This window comes from Salvelinus namaycush, chromosome 9 (genome assembly GCF_016432855.1).
Source record: "Salvelinus namaycush isolate Seneca chromosome 9, SaNama_1.0, whole genome shotgun sequence".
Taxonomy (NCBI): domain Eukaryota; kingdom Metazoa; phylum Chordata; class Actinopteri; order Salmoniformes; family Salmonidae; genus Salvelinus; species Salvelinus namaycush.
The window spans coordinates 41,704,787-41,722,644 of record NC_052315.1 but is presented as its reverse complement, the minus strand read 5'-3'; the positions used below and the strand labels follow the sequence as shown (position 1 = coordinate 41,722,644).

General features: G+C 42.6%; 1 protein-coding gene across 1 annotated transcript; it reads left to right on the top strand.

Annotated features, from left to right (window-relative positions):
- Positions 1-1,349: 1,349 nt before the first annotated feature.
- Positions 1,350-13,587, top strand: LOC120054084 (unconventional prefoldin RPB5 interactor 1-like). Its single transcript, XM_039001465.1, has 10 exons — positions 1,350-1,746; positions 2,921-2,955; positions 3,184-3,262; positions 3,662-3,797; positions 4,956-5,047; positions 11,017-11,264; positions 11,419-11,680; positions 11,805-11,956; positions 12,153-12,393; positions 12,662-13,587. Exons 1-10 carry the CDS (start codon positions 1,675-1,677, stop codon positions 12,842-12,844), a joined length of 1,500 nt encoding a protein of 499 aa, XP_038857393.1. The 5' UTR covers positions 1,350-1,674; the 3' UTR covers positions 12,845-13,587.
- Positions 13,588-17,858: the final 4,271 nt, after the last annotated feature.

Here is a 17,858-nt window from a genome sequence, read left to right as displayed (position 1 = left end):
TTTTACAATTTCTTTACAAATATAATATAATATAATATAATAAGCGATATATGCGTTTTTATAAAGATCTAACACTTTTGCATGTGAAAACACTGAATCCTAACTCATTAATCCACGTGCTTAACATACGTCACTTGATTTGATTTGACCGTTTCACCCGGCTCACCACCAGGAGGCAGCCCAGTTTTTAAAAACTAATGCGATCAGCACTAACCCGGCGTACCCGGGGCATTAATCGAATTCCTTCCTTGTCACGGTCGCATTGCTTTATGGTAACGGTTCATTTCCTGTAAAGCCACTACGTCAGAGAGCGATGAGCCAATGGGAAGAGGTCTGAAAATAACCTTTATCGTGTTGGCTTGATAGTATTTAATATGTGTTTTTTTCAATAATAGGCTATTCAAATATTCCCATTTTGGGAGTCAAACTACATTAAATTAGCCTACATCTCTAATCAATTAGATTGATAAACATTGCTGGTAGAAGTTGTCTTTGAAACACAGATCTAGGATCAGCTTACTTGTCCCAAATAACAAAGACATGGCCACAGTACTGTCTTTGATATGACTTCGGGAGTGGAGACGATGCAAAAATGTACCTCAGACTGATCAGGTGTTGTCAGTAGTTACCACAGCTACAAAGTCAAAATGGTCTATATCTTAGAAATTCATGAATATATATTTTTGTGTCTTAATTTAAGGTTAGGTATAAGGTTAGAAGTGTGGTTAAGGTTAGGTTTACAATCAGATTTTAAGAAGAGAAATTGTAGAAATAGTCGGGGTTTAGCCATAATTTTGACTTTGTGGCTGTGGTAACTAGTGACGACCCAGATCAGGGCAACTTCATTCTACTTCCCTGAGTCTCTGCTGAGCGCAGTGGACCACGTGGTCAACAGGCAGCGTGTTTACACATGTGACTTCATTGACACATTTCCGGTGTTCAGAGTTCATCCGGCATATTACTTATACCATGTGCATCTTGGAGCAACATTATAAATAGATTATTCGATTTTGCATTATGCCAAAGAATGTAAAATACCATCATTACAGTAATTTTACAACCTCAGTCATCATACTAATTGGATTGATGGGATAATATTATTGAGTGAGAATTGTTTATTTATTCTGTAAATGTGTCTCAGCTCTGTAACTAGTGAATTTACAACTGTAACTAGGGATGTAATTTGCAATATAAGGTAAACACTCAAGGTTTAAAATGTAGTTATTAAAGCATTTGATGGGTAATAAAGATAAATATGTTTAATTTAATAACATTGCAAGAGAGGGAAATCCTGTTTATATGTAGCCTATTGGATACAGTCTTACATAATGTGATCCTTTCCATGCATTGTTGTGAAAGTGAGCATTTTACCCAGAGTACACCGGGAAACAGACAGGGGAACATGGCGCAGGGTCGATGAGGAGGACGCTGAACATTGAGGATTATATTACGTGGATATTTTTGAGATCATGCTGAAATCCTAAAATGAGAGTGTGAAATGGTCTCACTTTCGAAGTCTTGGATATCTATCACTGCCCCTTTGATGAATAAGAAGAAAACGCGTCTCAGGAATACCTGCAATTGTATTCATAAACATTTCTTTAGGACTTACAACCCCTGAGCGTTGTTTTGGATTCACAAACGTCACATTTCATTTGATTATTACATGGGAAGATGGCTGAGAGAAATAAAAGGAACATAGAGGTCCTACAAGGAGTTGACAGACTTCGAGTGGAGCATAAGAAGGTAAAATAAACGAGCTAGATGGATTGTGCGTGCTCTGTCTGACAATGTACGCGGTCGACTTATAATTATCAAATTGTTTTACATGTTCATTAAATGAGACATCCTAACGTGCATTCTCTTTCAGGGTGTTGCAAGCTAGCTATTTAGTTGCATATTCATTTATGCGCGTGTGGCATCTTCGACACATAATTCTTCGTGGAAACTTTCTAGCTAGTTCAACCTTTTCTAGAAGCTTCCTTTAGCCAGCGGTCACATGTTGCTTCTTGTTTATTTCATCTTGGATCCTGGCCAAACCATGTTGTTTAACTACAACCATCGAATATGCAAAGTCAAGTGTGTCAATTGCTCTGATGTTGAATTATATTTTTCAGCAAACATAATGCATAAATAAACAAATGTACTTGCCCAATGCGTGAAGGATAGTTTAATGAACTTACCATACACTTATGCACACAAGCATTACGTTGTTTGGCCTAACGTTAGCTAATTTACTACTGGCCTTTCAACACTGACCTAGAGTCAACATCCATAGCTAGCTAGAGCTAGTATAATCGTATCTAAATGTTCAGAGAATATCAATACACATTGTTGGGCATTGATTGGATGTTTATTAGCATGCATTGATGGCAATGCAATGCAGGACCAAAGTAAAGTTAGTTAGCTAGCTAGTCAGTTGGCAAAGTAATGTTCGTGTTGTTATTACAGTCGAATTTGACTCATGAAGGAGGGTGCAACTTTACTGTAGGCCTACTTTCAAATAGGAACAGGCCTAATGTGTTGACCAGACATGCTTAGCTAAATCTCTGTCGTATTGAGTAAAGAATTGTATCTGCCGCATTCCATAGTACACGTCATATTTCATACCCCTATCAAAAGTGTAGTATTTTTTGGCTACTTCCTAGTATGACATCCACTGTAAAGTGTACAGATGCCTCTTCCTGTCCCCAAGTTGGTGCTTCTGTGTAAGTATATCCTGTGAGTTCCAGAAAAGCCTTTGTCAATTAATCTTTGACAGCTGTTAAATCAAAACACCCTAAACTTCCTGAGAATTTGCTTCCCCAACATTGAGTAAGTGTAAATAACTGTAAAATGGAGGGGGTTATTCAGAGTTGTTTTTAATGGAGAATAAAAATGCAACGTTTGACCTATAGAATTGTCACTCTGTCAACAACAGGTGGTGAAAGGCTGTGAAGTTCAGATCCAGCACTGGTGAGTCTTGTGTAGCGATTCCGCGTAGTGACTGGCGTAGGAGTCAAACAATCTCATATGATGCTACTGTTCTCCTAGATTACTAGTTACACCTAGTCCCTCACCACATCCTTGATAGTACATAGATAGGCTAAACATTAGTTCTGGGATAACCGATAGACCAGGAAGGGCATGTGGATCATTGTGTGTGCCGTTACTTAACTAAAATTAAAAATGTTGAACTTTCAGGGAGAAGGTAAAAGGTGACTATGAAGCCCTTGAGGATCAACTCAAAACTCTTCCAGATGAGGTGTCCTATGACATCATGGTACGCTCTCTCTTATTAAATGCACCGGGGATAGTTTCCGTAGCAGGGGCTTATTTAAAGTTTATTATATGAGGTGTGTCACAGAGTGAATTCCCAGGCCATGCATCCTTATTATAAATTGTCCTGTCTTGATCTGGAATGAAACACACATCAATTAATACAGCTCCTATGATGTGTATATACATGGTGTGTGCAGGGAAGGCCTTATCTTTGACTACCAGTTTGTTCTCCTTTTCTTTCAGCTATTCAGTTTCACTTTCAGTTTGTAAAAAATATGCAGAACCATGTTTGAATTGCCGTAATATAAAAATGATTTTAATCGAGGTGAAACTTGAACTCAACTTAAATAATGCAGTATTTATTTTAAAAACCTTTTCCCTCCCCTCTCTGCTGTAACAGGTGCCATTTGGCCCTTTGGCATTCATGCCTGGGAAGCTGGTCCATACCAATGAGATCACTGTGCTACTGGGAGACAACTGGTTTGCCAAGTGCTCTGCCAAGCAGGCCCAGAAACTCTTGGAGCACAGGAAGAAATGTGAGTTTATTTTGGAAGACATGTAGAATTTTCTCAGATACCATGATTCCTTGCCAAACTTTGACACTCACTTCTCTAGTCTTTTTATAATATTAGTTAACTCGTCAATTGTATATGTATGGTAGTGGTTATGCTTATTGTGAAAGATTGAGGTCATATTATGAATGTCGTAACACTCCCACCATTTGCCCAGCAGAGGAGGCTGTTGTTATAGACTTGCTGTCAGAAACAAAGAGGTGATCACTCAGTGTTGTCAAGGAAAGTTGAATGGCTACTCATTTTGTGAATACTTGGATTATTATAATATTTGATGTAGTCTTGCTGGTGGGCAATTAACAATTGAAAATGTAGAATTGTGACCAGAATGTTACACATTGATAAAGCCGTTGTTTGGTTACTCAAGTCGATTTGACCCTGTTCTGCTATCATTTTGTCACAACAGTCCAGCCTTAAAAATCCTCCTGTCCATTCCACTGCTGGCCGTTCTTTCTTTCTCTTAACCATGTAAGAGAAAGCAGTTTCCCCTTGCTTCCTTTGGTATTCACCCTACGCCCCGAAAAGCTATTTAATATTGTGCCAAATCGGCCTAAATAACAATGTGTGATAGTGATGGGAGCTTTATTAGACTGATGTTTACCGAAGCGTGAATGTGCCATAACCCTGCCCACCCCTCCCTGACCCTGCCCAGGCTGCTTTTACGCAGCTAAGTGCCATAATGCAAACATGGCTGGCTGAGATCTGTCAAACAGCCCCGCTGAGTTGTCAGGCTGTCCGTGTTTGACCTTTCCCCAACGTTTCGGAGACGTACGGCTTGAGGGCTCGCCGTCGCCATGACGACGGGGCCCTTTGCTGCCATTAGCAAATGGGGGTTTAATTGTTGTGAAGATTTAATGATCCGAAGTAGCACCGAGGGCATGAGATATTATGAACTGTTTGTGTCATCATTTTCCCTTTTTTGTCAGTGTGTTCAGGATTTAACCCCTTACTGGTCCGAATACTGTGGTTTTTGTTTCTCTTTTCTACTGACTGCGACCAAACTGGTTCACAAGCTGCATGTCTTGACCCCTTACACACACATTTTTCCAATTCCACACTAATCACACACTTTTTGTGCTTTGTTTGTCAAATTATATCAAATCAAATATTTTTGTTTTTTAGATGTAAGGAGTGCGCTGGATGACTTGCACAAGACGACGAAGAACTTTGAAGCCAGAGTTGGGTTCACAGAGGATCTAGAAAAACTCTCAGGCGTAAGTGCCATCTAAAGCACATTCAAATGTTCTAAATCAACATTGCAGAGTTCTCCCTGTCCTCTGCCATGCCCTGATTGTGTTATTGCTGATTATATCTGGAAGTGTGCATGTACACCCTGGCCCATCTACTGTTGCTAGCCCCAATTCTGATTTGTGCTCCGATATCTGCTTCACTGACTTCTGCTCTCGTAAAAAGCCTGGGTTTTCTGCACGTTAACACTAGAAGCTTGTTACCTAAAAGTGTGTGTTCACAGCTCCAGACCAGATGTGTTGGTCATTACTTAGACGTGGTTAAGAAACTGTGTTTTGAACACGGATGTTAGTGTTGGAGTGGCAGTCTTTACCAAGGAACACCTTCAGTGCTCGGTTGTCACCACCAATTCTGTCCCCAAACAATTTGATTTGCTGGTTTTACGCATTAAACTTTCAAATAACTCTTTGTTGACTGTTGCTGGGTGTTATCGGCCACCATCAGCACCGGCCTTTACCCTAAATGCCCTAAGCTCTCTCCTGGCCCCTTACACTAAGTCTGAATTTGTCCTGCTAGGTGACCTAAACTGGGACATGCTTAAACCACCTGACCAGGTCCTAAAGCAATGGGACTCCCTAAATATTTCTCAGATTATTACCAATCCCAGAAGGTATGACTCCAAACACCCAGAAAAGGCTACTCTCCTCAACGTTATCCTCACAAATAATCCTGATAGGTATCAGTCTGGTGTTTTCTGTAATGACCTTAGTGATCACTGTTTTACAGCCTGTGCTCGCAATGGCTGCTCAGTGAAACGGCCTGTCCTGATTTGTCATAGACGCTTGCTAAAAAACTTTAATGTGCAAGCCTTCCTTCATGACTTGGCCTCTGTAAATTGGTATAGAATCAGCTTGATCCCCTCTGTCGAAGACTCTTGGACCTTTCTTTGATATTTTCAGTGGTATCGTTAACAGATGCATGAAGAAAATGAGAATTAAAAACAGGTTCAGCCCCTGGTTCGACCTTGATCTGGCAGAGTTACTCCACCTCAATAATTCCATTTGGCAAATCGCTCGGCACACGGATACTCAGGCTGACTGGCTCTCGTTCAGGCAAATTAGAAATAAGTCCACTCAGGCTATCCAGAAGGCAAAAGTTTGTTACTTTTAAGGAGCAGTTCTCTCTCTGTGGGTCTAACCCCAAGAAGTTCTGGAAAATGGTTAAAGACCTGGAGAATTAATCCTCCTCCTCACAGCTGCCCATGTCCCTTAATGTTGATGATGCGGTTGTTACTGACAAGGAGCACATGGCTGAGCTCTTTAGTCACAACTTCATTAAGTCAGGATTCCTATTTGACTCTTGCCCGTCCAACATTTCCTCATCTCCCACCCCTTCTAATGCGACTATCCCCAATGCTCCTCCCTCTTTTTCTCTTGCCCCGCTACAAAGTTTCTCCCTGCAGGCGGTCACTGGCTGCGGTCCAAACACTTAAAAGACACACCTTCGTCCACTTACCCTCACCTTATGCCCTTGGGGGAATCCTTGTCGCCATCTTGGATGGGTGGTCCAAATGATTAGCCAAGCAAGGGAACTTTGCAACGTAAGGCCCTCAGCCCTCGTTTTTAGTCGGCTTTGTGAGTGTATAATTATGTTCACTCCGGGGCCTGAAACTCCCCATAATTCAGTTTGTGGCGATTGTACATCCGCTAAGAAAAGTCTGTGAAAAACTTAAAAACAACATCAATGGAGAAGTCAACATACAAGTGTAAGTAAAAACAAATGCAAATACGTTAGAAATTGTGCTACTAATGCACATGACGGCACAAACACGTCTCGTAAATATGTTTTTGTTTGGTTATCTTTTGGAAATTGTAGAAATAAAAACGTTTCCTTCTTCAGAAGTTACAGCTAGGCAGGCTAATGACAGTTAGCTAATTCATTTGCTATCATACAGTAGGCAGACACTACTGTTCAAAAGTTTGGGGTCACTTAGAAATATTCTTGTTTTTTGAAAGAAAACCCCCCAAAATATTTGTCCATTTTTAAAATAACATCAAATTGGTCAGAAATACAGTGTAGACATTGTTAATGTTGTAAATAACTATTGTAGCTGGAAATGGCAGATTCTTAAAAAAAAAAATCAAATATCTACATAGGCGTACGGAGGCCCATTATCAGCAACCATCACTCCTGTGTTCCAATGGCACTTTGTGTTAGCCTTTTAAAATGATAAACTTGGATTAGCTAATTGATCATTAGAAAACCCTTTTGCAATTATGTTAGCACAGCTGGAAACTGTTGTACTGATTTAAAGAAGCAATACAACTGGGCTTCTTTAGACTAGTTGAGTATCTGAAGCATCAGCATTTGTGGGTTCAATTACACGCTCAAAATGGCCAGAAACAAATAACTTTCTTCTGAAACTCGTCAGTCTATTCTTGTTCTGAGAAATGAAGGCTATTCCATGCGAGAAATTGTCAAGAATCTGAAGATTTTGTAAAATGCTGTGTACTACTCCCTTCACAGAACAGTGCAAACTGGCTCTAACCAGAATAGAAAGAGGAGTGGGAGGCTCCGGTGCACAACTGAGCAAGAGGACAAGTACATTAGTGTCTAGTTTGAGAAACTGTCAGCTTCATTAAATAATACCCGCAAAACACCAGTCTCAACAGTGAAGAGGCGACTCCGGGATGCTGGCCTTATAGGCAGAGTTCCTCTGTCCAGTGTCTGTGTTCTTTTGCCCATCTTAATCTTTTTTTTATTGGCCAGTCTGAGATATGGCTTTTTCTTTGCAACTGCCTGGAAGGCCAGCATCCCGGAGTTGCCTCTTCACTGTTGAAAAAGGGCTATTTTGTCAAGGATCGTTAGGATAGTCAGTTTTACGAGGGCATGTTTGGCAGCATGAGTGAAGGAGGCTTTGTGCGAAATAGGAAGCCGATTTTATTTTGGATTGGAGATGCTTAATATGAGTGGAAGGAGAGTTTACAGTCTAGCCAGACACTTAGAATATGTGGATCACTATAAATACCTAAGTCAAAAACGTCCAGATTAGTGATGCTAGGCGGGCGGGCGGGTGAGGGCAGCGATCAGTTGAAGAGCATGCATTTAGTTTTACTTGCATTTTAGAGCAGTTGGAGGCCATGGAAGGAGTGATGTATGGCATTGAAGCTCGTTTGGAGGTTTGTTAACACAGTATCCAAAGAAAGGCCAGATGTATACAGAATGGTGTAAAGGTGGATCAAAGAATCACCCGCAGCAAGAGCGACATCATTGATATATACAGAGAAAAGAGTCGGCCCGAGAATTGAACCCTGTGGCACACCCATAGAGACTGCCAGAGGTCCGGACAACAGGCCCTCCGATTTGACACACTGAACTCTATCTGAGAAGTAGTTGGTGAGGCAGTCATTAGAGAAACCAAGGCTGTTGAGTCTGCCGATAAGAATAAGGTGTTTGAGTCGAAAGCCTTGGCCAGGTCGATGAAGACAGCTGCACAGTACTGTTTTTCATCAATGGTGGTTATACTATCGTTTAGGACCCTGAGTGTGGCTGAGGTGCACCTGTGAACAGCTCGGAAACCGGATTGCATAGCGGAGAAGGTACGGTGGGATTCGAGATGGTCGGTGATCTGTTTGTTCACTTGGCTTTCGAAGACTTTAGAAAGGCAGGGCAGGATGGATATAGGTCTGTCACAGTTTGGGTCTAGAGTGTCTCCCCCTTTAAAGAGGGGGATGACCGTGGACACTTTCCAAAATTTAGGAATCTCAGACAATATGAAAGAGATAGGGGTTGCGACAATGGCGGCGGATAGTTTTAGGGAGAGCGGGTCCAGATTGTCTAGCCCAGCTGATTTGTAGGGATCCAGATTTTGCAGCTCTTTTAGAACATCAGCTGTCTGGATTTGGGTGAAGGAGAAGCGGGGGGGGGGCTTGGGCTAGTTGCTGCGGGGGGTGCAGAGCTGTTGGCCGGGGTAGCCAGGTGGAAAGCGTGGCCAGCTGTAGAGAGATGCTTATTGAAATTCTCGATTATCGTGGATTTATCGGTGGTGACAGTGTTTCCTATCCTCAGTGCAGTGGGCAGCTGCTCTTACTCTCCATGGACTTTACAGTGTCCCAAAACTTTTTGGAGTTAGTGCTGCATGATGCAAATTTCTGTTTGAAAAAGCTAGCCTTTGCTTTCTTAACTGACTGTGTATATTGGTTCCTGACTTCCCTGAAAAGTTGCATATCGTTTGCACTATTCGAAGCTAGTGCAGTGTGCCACAGGATGGTTTTGTGCTGGTCAAGGGCAGTCAGGTCTGGAGTGACACTTTTTGAAAGGGGCATGCTTATTTAAGATCGTGAGGAAGGCACTATTGAAGAACAACCAGGCATCCTCTACTGACGGGATGAGGTTAATATCCTTCCAGGATACCCGGGCCAGGTCAATTAGAAAGGCCTGCTCGCAGAAGTGTTTTAGGGAGCGTTTGACAGTGATGAGGGGTGGTCGTTTGACCGCAGACCCATAACGGACGCAGTGACCCAAAATTTTTGAACGGTGGTGTATATTAATATTTATTTAATATAAGTAGACATGCAATCATAATTGACTGTTGCGCATATAAAGCACCCACAAATTACCGGTGGCTGAAAAGGCAATCATTGCGGGATGAACGAGTGATGAATTTCCGGTCAAGGGTGGTCCATTTAAAAAATAATTTCTGCCTCCCTCGCCCAGCAAGTGTATACTTGTCATACGTCATCAGAAGTGTTCACTTAATTTGAGGGCTGAGGGGATAGGGTTTGTCTTTTAAGTGTTTGGACCGCAGCCACTGAGTCCGAGGTGCTAAAGGTGCTCCTTAAACTTGAACCCCAAAAAACATCTGGGTCAGATCCTTTCTTCTTTAAGGTTGCTGCCCCTATCATCGCCAAGCCTATCTCTGACATGTTTAACCTGTCTCTCCTCTCTGGGGAGGTTCCCATTGCTTGGAAGGCAGCCACGGTGCGTCATTTATTTAAAGGGGGAGATGAAGCTGATCCTAACTGTTATAGGCCAATTTCTATTTTGACCTGTTAATCAAAAGTTTAGGAATAACTTGTCAATCAACTGACTGGCTTTCTTGATGTCTATAGTATTCTCTCGGGTATACAATCTGGTTTCCACTCAGGTTATGGATGTGTCACTGCAACCTTAAAGGTCCTCAATGATGTCACCATTGCCCATGATACTAAGTTATATGGTGCTGCTATTTTTATTGACTTGGCCAAAGCTTTTGATACGGTAGACCATTCCATTCTTGTGGGCCGGCTAAGGAGTATTGGTGTCTCTGTGGGGTCTTTGGCCTGGTTTGCTAACTACCTCAAAGAGCACAGTGTATAAAGTCAGAACATCTGCTGTTTCAGCCACTGCCTGTCACCAAGGGAGTACCCCAAGGCTCGATCCACATTCTGTTAAAGGTCTCCAAAGCGCACACATCCCTGGGTCTCTCCTCTTTTCAGTTCGCTACAGCTAGAGACTGGAACGAACTGCAAAAAAAAACTCAATCTGGGCTGTTTTATCTCCATCTCTTCATTCAAAGACTAAATGATGGACAATCTTACTGACAGTTGTGGCTGGTTGACGTGATGTATTGTTGTCTCTACCTTCGTGCCCTTTGTGCTGTTGTCTGTGCCCAATAATGTTTGTACCATGTTTTGTGCTGCTGCCATGTTATGTTGGTACCATGCTGTGTTGTTGTCTTAGGTCTCTCTTTATGTAGTGTTGTGGTGTCTCTCTTGTCGTGATGTGTGTGTTGACAGCCTGTTGGCTGTCATTGTCAATAGGAATTTGTTCTAAACTGACTTGCCCAGTTAAATAAAGGTTACATATATAAAAAAGTGTAATTACAGTGAAAACAAAGAGCTTTGAGGATCCTCTTCAGCCAGCTTATCTGATAGACAACTCCTCTGTGCAGATAAAGCAATTTGTATGAGCAGATATTGTTAACATGCTGGCTTCTACCCTTCTGTTTCCTCAGGCTAAAGGGGACTATGTGGACATCAGAGAAGAGGTTAGAAGTATTGAAGAATTTGTGAGCAAAGGAAAGCAGCGTGTGGCCCTTAAGCCCCACTCTAAGCCCAAAATGGAGGCTATTGTGAAGATGGAGGAGGAGGAGGGTGGAGAGGGAGATGGAGGGAGTAGGAGAGGAGTGCTGTCTGAGGAGGAGCTGTGGGCCAGACTGGATGAGCTGGAAGCAAAGGAGAAGCTTGAGGAGGAGCATGACCGGTAGAGTTGCACACGCACACACACTCACGCACACAGAACACATGGACTTTCACATTGAGAAGTGATTCAGCGCACTCTTCCCACCTTCACACCTGTTTCATTGCAAAAGTGAAGATTAGATTTCTCATGATGCATTGTTTTGATTTGTTTTCAGACACTTTGGAAGTGCAGACACCAACGGCAATAAGGACACAACATCCTCTTCCTCTGAGGAAGAGAAGGAGGGAGATGGTGGCGGCCATCATCGCGTCAACGGACATGACGAGAGGAGTGAAGGCAAGATGACTGTGCCTCACAACAGTGGCCAAGTTAACGGTACAACCAGGGACAGGGAGGAGGAGGAAGACAAGGGTGAGGAGGAGGAAGGCAACGGTTTGCCTACCATCTATTTCTCTCATACGGTGGAACCCAAGAAGGTCAGTGTTTTATTAATCGTATTAAACTCAATGCAGTCAACAGTCAACAATGTAGTCAATTATGTTATTTGAGTCACGTAAATCAATGTACTACATTTCTCTGTCTCTGTCGCTTCGTTTCCAGGTGAGGATAAACACAGGGAAGAACACCATGTTGAAGTTCAGTGAGCTGAAAGAACAGAAGCAGCAAGCCAAGAGGAAAAAGAAGAACGGCACCAGCAATGGTCACTCTCACCACGGGCTCCACAACATCACCACGCCCACAGACATCTACAAGTAAACCCACACTACACATCACTTATCTAGATCTTGGTTGGCATACCTATTAGCAACATTTTGGGTCCAATGTATTGGCATATATTAAATGTTATTTACTCTGAATCTTTCCAGGTACTTTGTTCTGATTCGGAATGGTGTCTATCTATTAACAAGTTCTGCGATCTGAAGGCCTATGTTTGTGGACTTTTGTCAGGTTGTTTGTGGATGTGAAGAATGGCGAGCCCATCCCCAGGAAGTCCATCCTAAAGTCCCGGAGCAGAGAGAACAGCGGGTGTAGCGACACCAGCGAGAGCAGCGCTGCCGACTTCGAAGAGCGCAGGACGTTCGGACGCACCCTGAGCCACGACGAGAACACGTGCAGTGACACCAGCGATGGCATCACCGAGGAGGACAGCCCCACCGGGAACCCTCTACACCCCATCAGACGCTTCGAGGTAAAACTCAGCTGGGTCATGTTCATTAGACACTAAACGGAAGACAACTGACAGAGGGACTACCTGAACATCTTGTGCAATAAAAAAACATTAATTTTCCGTTGCAGGCCCTAATGAATACGACCCTGGTCCTCTGCTGATTTTGTTTTTCGAATCATGATCTTTGAATGTTGAATAGAGATACACCTTGAACAAGTTGTGTGTCTGTGCACTGTCCAGCTCTACAGCCTCTCATTAACCTCCTGTTATTTTTTTGTTGATCATCCAGGCCTTTTCATGCACAGTGGTGGAGAAGGAGCCTATTCCCTCGTCGATCCCCCACCTAACCATCGCCCCTCCAGCTCTGCCCACTATCCCAGAGCGGAAGCTGGAGGAGGTAGCTCCCGAAGCACCCCGGGAGGCCCCTAAGCGGGTGTCCAAGTTCAAAGCTGCCCGGCTGCAGCAGAAGTGACCCTGCAAAGCCATTCTCCAGGATCCACACTACTGGCTCCTTTTTAACATAGATTTTCTACTCCAGCACTTTGAGCTGGACAGACTGTGAAGCCTCCCTAATATCTGCCATGTCTCTTCTTTTTTTTGTCATCACTCTTCAAGCCTCTCTTCTTCTCTTTCATAAAGCTCTTCCTGTTAGTACACAGGGTATCTATTACAGTATGACTATTCTATAAGAGGCAGTACTCTGTAAGAGAAGCATAGCATTGCTTAGAACGCAACCCAATGCCCTTACGCTTACCCATTTACCTGCCTTGTAAGGAACATCAAGCTTTTGTTGCTAAGTAAGTACTTCATTGCAATATGTATTTAAGTCAAGAGGTTGTTTATTTAGAGCCCTCATCCTCCAACATTATGGCACTACACTAGTCCACAGTGCCTATGTGCTCATTTTATGGTGGTTGCTTTCGTGTCAGTGTCTTGACAAGGCTAGGGGTTTACCACTCTATTTGTTTGATCCATCATTTTGCCTGCTATGCTAAAAACGACATGTTCTGCGTCATTTATTTTTTTCCTTTTTTCTTTTCTACGATTATTCTACACAGGGTCATATGCTGACTGCCCTTTATTGTCCCCAATCCCCTTGTACCTGCCTAATGCCCACCTCTGTGACCAGCTTTATGTCAGAATAAATATTGTTGTAAACTGGAAGGAAAATAAAAGATTTTTGGGGAGAAGTCACGTGTTACTCCCATTTGGGTAGATTTTCTCAAACCTTTTCTCCTTTTTTCACAAAAGAACGAGCCAGACCAACACAATCGTTGACTGTGCGCAGTAGATCACCTGCTGAGTGTCAAAGAGGGTGGTGATTCAACATGTAGAATTGTCGGGAAATTAACAAGATGACGGCTGATGTTCTTTGGTCAGAGGTGATAGGGTGGCTGCCCACTGCTGATGTTCTTTGGTCAGAGGTGATAGGGTGGCTGCCCACTGCTGATGTTCTTTGGTCAGAGGTGATAGGGTGGCTGCCCACTGCTGATGTTCTTTGGTCAGAGGTGATAGGGTGGCTGCCCACTGCTGATGTTCTTTGGTCAGAGGTGATAGGATGGCTGCCCACTGCTGATGTTCTTTGGTCAGAGGTAATAGGATGGCTGCCCACTGCTGATGTTCTTTGGTCAGAGGTGATAGGATGGCTGCCCACTGCTGATGTTCGTGTTGGTCTTTATTGTCCATAACAGGTATGCCACATACAGTACATGACCAAAGGTATGTGGACACCTGCTCGTCAAACATCTCATTCCAAAATCATGGGCATTAATATGGAGTTGGTACCCACTTTGCTGCTACAACAGCCTCCACTCTTCTGGGATTTTTCTGCAGGGACTTGCTGGGCAATGATGTTGGGTGATTAGGCCTGGCTTGTTGTTGGCGATCCAATTCATCCTAAAGGTGTCCGATGGGGCTGAGGTCAGGGCTCTGTGCAGGCCAATCAAGTTCTTCCACACCGATCTCGACAAACCATTTCTGTATGGACCTTGCTTTGTGCACAGGGGTATTGTCATGCTGAAACAGGAAAGGGCCTTCCCAAAACTGTTGCCACAAAGTTGGAAGCACAGAATCGTACCGTTAAGATTTCCCTTCACTGGAACTAAGGGGTCTAGCCCGAAACATGAAAAGCCAGACCATTATTCCTCTTCCACCAAACTTTACAGTTGGCACTATGCATTCGAGCAGGTAGCGTTCTCCTTGCATTCACCAAACCTAGATTAGTCCGTTCGATTGCTAGATGGTGAAGTGTGATTCATCACGCCAGAGTATGTTTCCACTGCTCCAGTGCCCCAATGGCGGCGAGCTTTACACCACTCCAGCCGATGCTTGGTATTGCGCAGGGGATGGAAACCCTTGACATTTCCACTTCACAATAACAGCATTTACAGTTGACCGGGGCAGCTCTAGCAGGGCAGAAATTTTACTTGTTGGAAAGGTGGCATCCTATGACGGTGCCACGTTGAAAGTCACTGAGCTCTTCAGTAAGGCCATTCTACTGCCAATGTTTGACTATGGAGTTTGCGTGGCTGTGTGCTAGATTTTACACACTTGTCAGAAACGGGTGTGGCTGAAATAGCCAAGTCCACTAATTTGAAGGCTTATCCACATACTTTTGTATCTTGAAAATGTCAAAACACAATGACCAACAATAGATCATCTCTCCTATGTACATTTTTTTATGGCCATTTGTAAAAAAATAAAAATAAAAAGATATAAAATAAATTGTGCAGTCTGGTATGCTTAATATAAGGAATGTGAAATAATGTATACTTTTGATACTTAAGTATATTTTAGCAATGACATTTACTTTTGATACTTAAGTATATTTAAATCCAAATACTTGTTTTACTTTAACTCAAGTAGTATTTTACTGGGTGACTCACTTTTACTTGAGTCATTTTCTAATAAGGTACTGTATCTGTACTTTGACAATTGGGTACTTTTTCCACCACTGAACAAGTCCACGACATTGGTGAGTTTTCGAGCATGAACTGCTCGTCTCAGGTCCTGCCATAACATCTCAATCGGGCTTAGGTCTGGACTTTGACTAGGCCATTCCAAAACTTGTTGTTTTTCAGCCATTCTGATGTCTTGATTGCACGCTTTGGATCATTGTCTTGCTGCATGACCTAGTTGTGCTTCAACTTCAGCTCACGGATGGATGGCCTGAAATTTTTCTTTAGAATTAACTGATACAGAGCAGAATTTGTGGTTCCTTCAATGATGACAAGTCGTTTAGGTCCTGAGGCAGCAAAGCATCCCAGAACCATCACACTACCACCACCATACTTGACTGTTGAGGTTCTTACTGTGGAATGCAGTGTTTGGTTTTCGCGGACAACGGGGCCCATGTCGTCCAAAAAGTTAGTTTTGACTCATCTGTCCATAGAACATTCTTCCAGGAATCTTGACGATCATCCAGGTGCTTTTTGGCAAATTCTAGTCGACTATTTGGACGACATGGGTCCGGTTATGTCTGTCCCAAACACTGCATTCCACAGTAAGAACGTCATACCGGCGGTCAAGCATGTTGGTGGTAGTGTGATGGTGAAATTACTTTTTCACACAGGGGCAATTGGTGTTGCATAACTTTTTAAAGTTAAATATATTCAATAAGTATCAATATGTTATTTGTTCACTCCGGTTTCCTTTATCTAATATTAGGTTTTGGTTGAAGATCTGATAACATTCAGTGCAAAAAATAAATCAATCCAAAATAGATCAAATCAGAAGGTATATACTTTTTCACGGCACTGTATCACTTGCTGCTTGCTAAGTGGTGAGAGTGCAGGGTTTGATAAGCAGCTTTTAAACTGAACTGGTCCATCAGGATTAGGGCTGCAATATGAAAACCCAATCCAGGTAGCACGAGACAAATTAGCTAACGGTTAACATGCTTGAGCGTTGGTTAGACACAGATCATTGGACTTAAAAAGCTCGTCTTTGAAGGTAGATGTTGGACCATATACTTAACAGTTCAAAGAGATCTAAGGAACATGTTAATCTGAAACACAACAGTGAGATCTACATTGCAGGGTTTAAACAGGATTTAAGAGTTAGGTTATTTAGGATCTCCTTGCAGAGACAAGCAGGTATTGTTGACCAGACAGTTGCTCAGAAAAGAGGCTCATGCTCCCAGCTACAAATGGGGCATTAAACTGTTCCTTGCTGTACACCTGGACCGGTTTCATGGGCCCAGATAAAGCCTACTCCTGTACTCCAAACCATGTTCCATAGAGAATCACTGCTTGGTCTATGAAACATCCCCTGAAGTGTTACATTAATCTGTGTCTATATAATGTAAGTATGCACACACGCACATGTTCTTGCATCTATTTAATATTTCAGCAATCTGGGGTCATATAGTTAATTTGAATGAAAGTCAGACCTCTGTAAATGGTGTCAAAGTGCACCAGCGGCTAACAGCTAACATCAGTACAGTACTTTGAGGCTATACATTTCATCTAAGTAGAATGCCTGAGGATGTATACACAATAGGGGCTTTTTTGTGTGTGGTTATTGTATAGATAAATTCCATCTCTCTATTAGAAAATAATCCATTGGGAAGGTCATTGGGATGGCAGGAGTGTGATGGATGTTAGAAGCACCCAATTAAGCTTTCTGAAAAGAAGCCTATGAGCGCTCTGAGCACTAACTGTAAAAACAGCTGAATCACAAGTCAGAGGTATCCTGCATTATTCATTATGTTTTACAAAGGGTCAGAGTGGCTAAAATCCTCATTATAAATATTTTGAGAAGACGATCGGAGGTCATAGGGCTACTTTTTCGATGTTGACACAGTCCATGGGTTTAAGGAGCAAGGCTCAATCAAACATTTTACACACACACACACACACACACACACACACACACACACACACACACACACACACACACACACACACACACACACACACACACACACACACACACACACACACACACACACACACACAGAGAGAGAGAGAGAGATCTGGAAAGATTAAGATGATAAGGAGGTGGGCCATACCAAAGTCATACCAAACCTCATCCTGTGTCTGTCACAAACAAGAGGATGCCGAAAATTAACTCTGCGAGGCCTACTAAATGTGACGTTTTTACGGTGCCAAAATTCACAACAATTAATGTGCATTGTGACTAGGCCTAATTTAAAATAACCCACTAAAATGTGACGTTTTTACAGAGCAAAAAATTACTGAATGTTATGTGCATCATGATGACTAATTTAAGTGAAACGGGTAGTTGATAATCTTGGAGTGTAAATAACCTATGCATAATTTACGCAGTGCTTGTCAACTACCAGATGGGGGAGTCCACGCCATCTCGAAGTGGTCATATCCCCTCCTTCTCACGGACATTAAACTATAAGCTCATATGCTTCCATACTTCATTTCGAAAGCATGCATGTTTAATAGTTGAAGGATGTTGACGGAGGTCTGATTTTATTATTACCCTTTAGCGCAGGATCACGGAAAAGTCAGATA

What these genes read in the sequence shown, in the direction of transcription:
- LOC120054084 (XM_039001465.1), top strand. Translation starts at nt 1,675, where the DNA reads ATGGCTGAGAGAAATAAAAGGAACATAGAGGTCCTACAAGGAGTTGAC. An exon ending in CTTGGAGCACAGGAAGAAAT is followed by an intron (nt 3,798 to 4,955) that starts GTGAGTTTATTT and finishes TTTGTTTTTTAG; the next exon opens with ATGTAAGGAGTGCGCTGGAT. An exon ending in ACGCCCACAGACATCTACAA is followed by an intron (nt 11,957 to 12,152) that starts GTAAACCCACAC and finishes GACTTTTGTCAG; the next exon opens with GTTGTTTGTGGATGTGAAGA.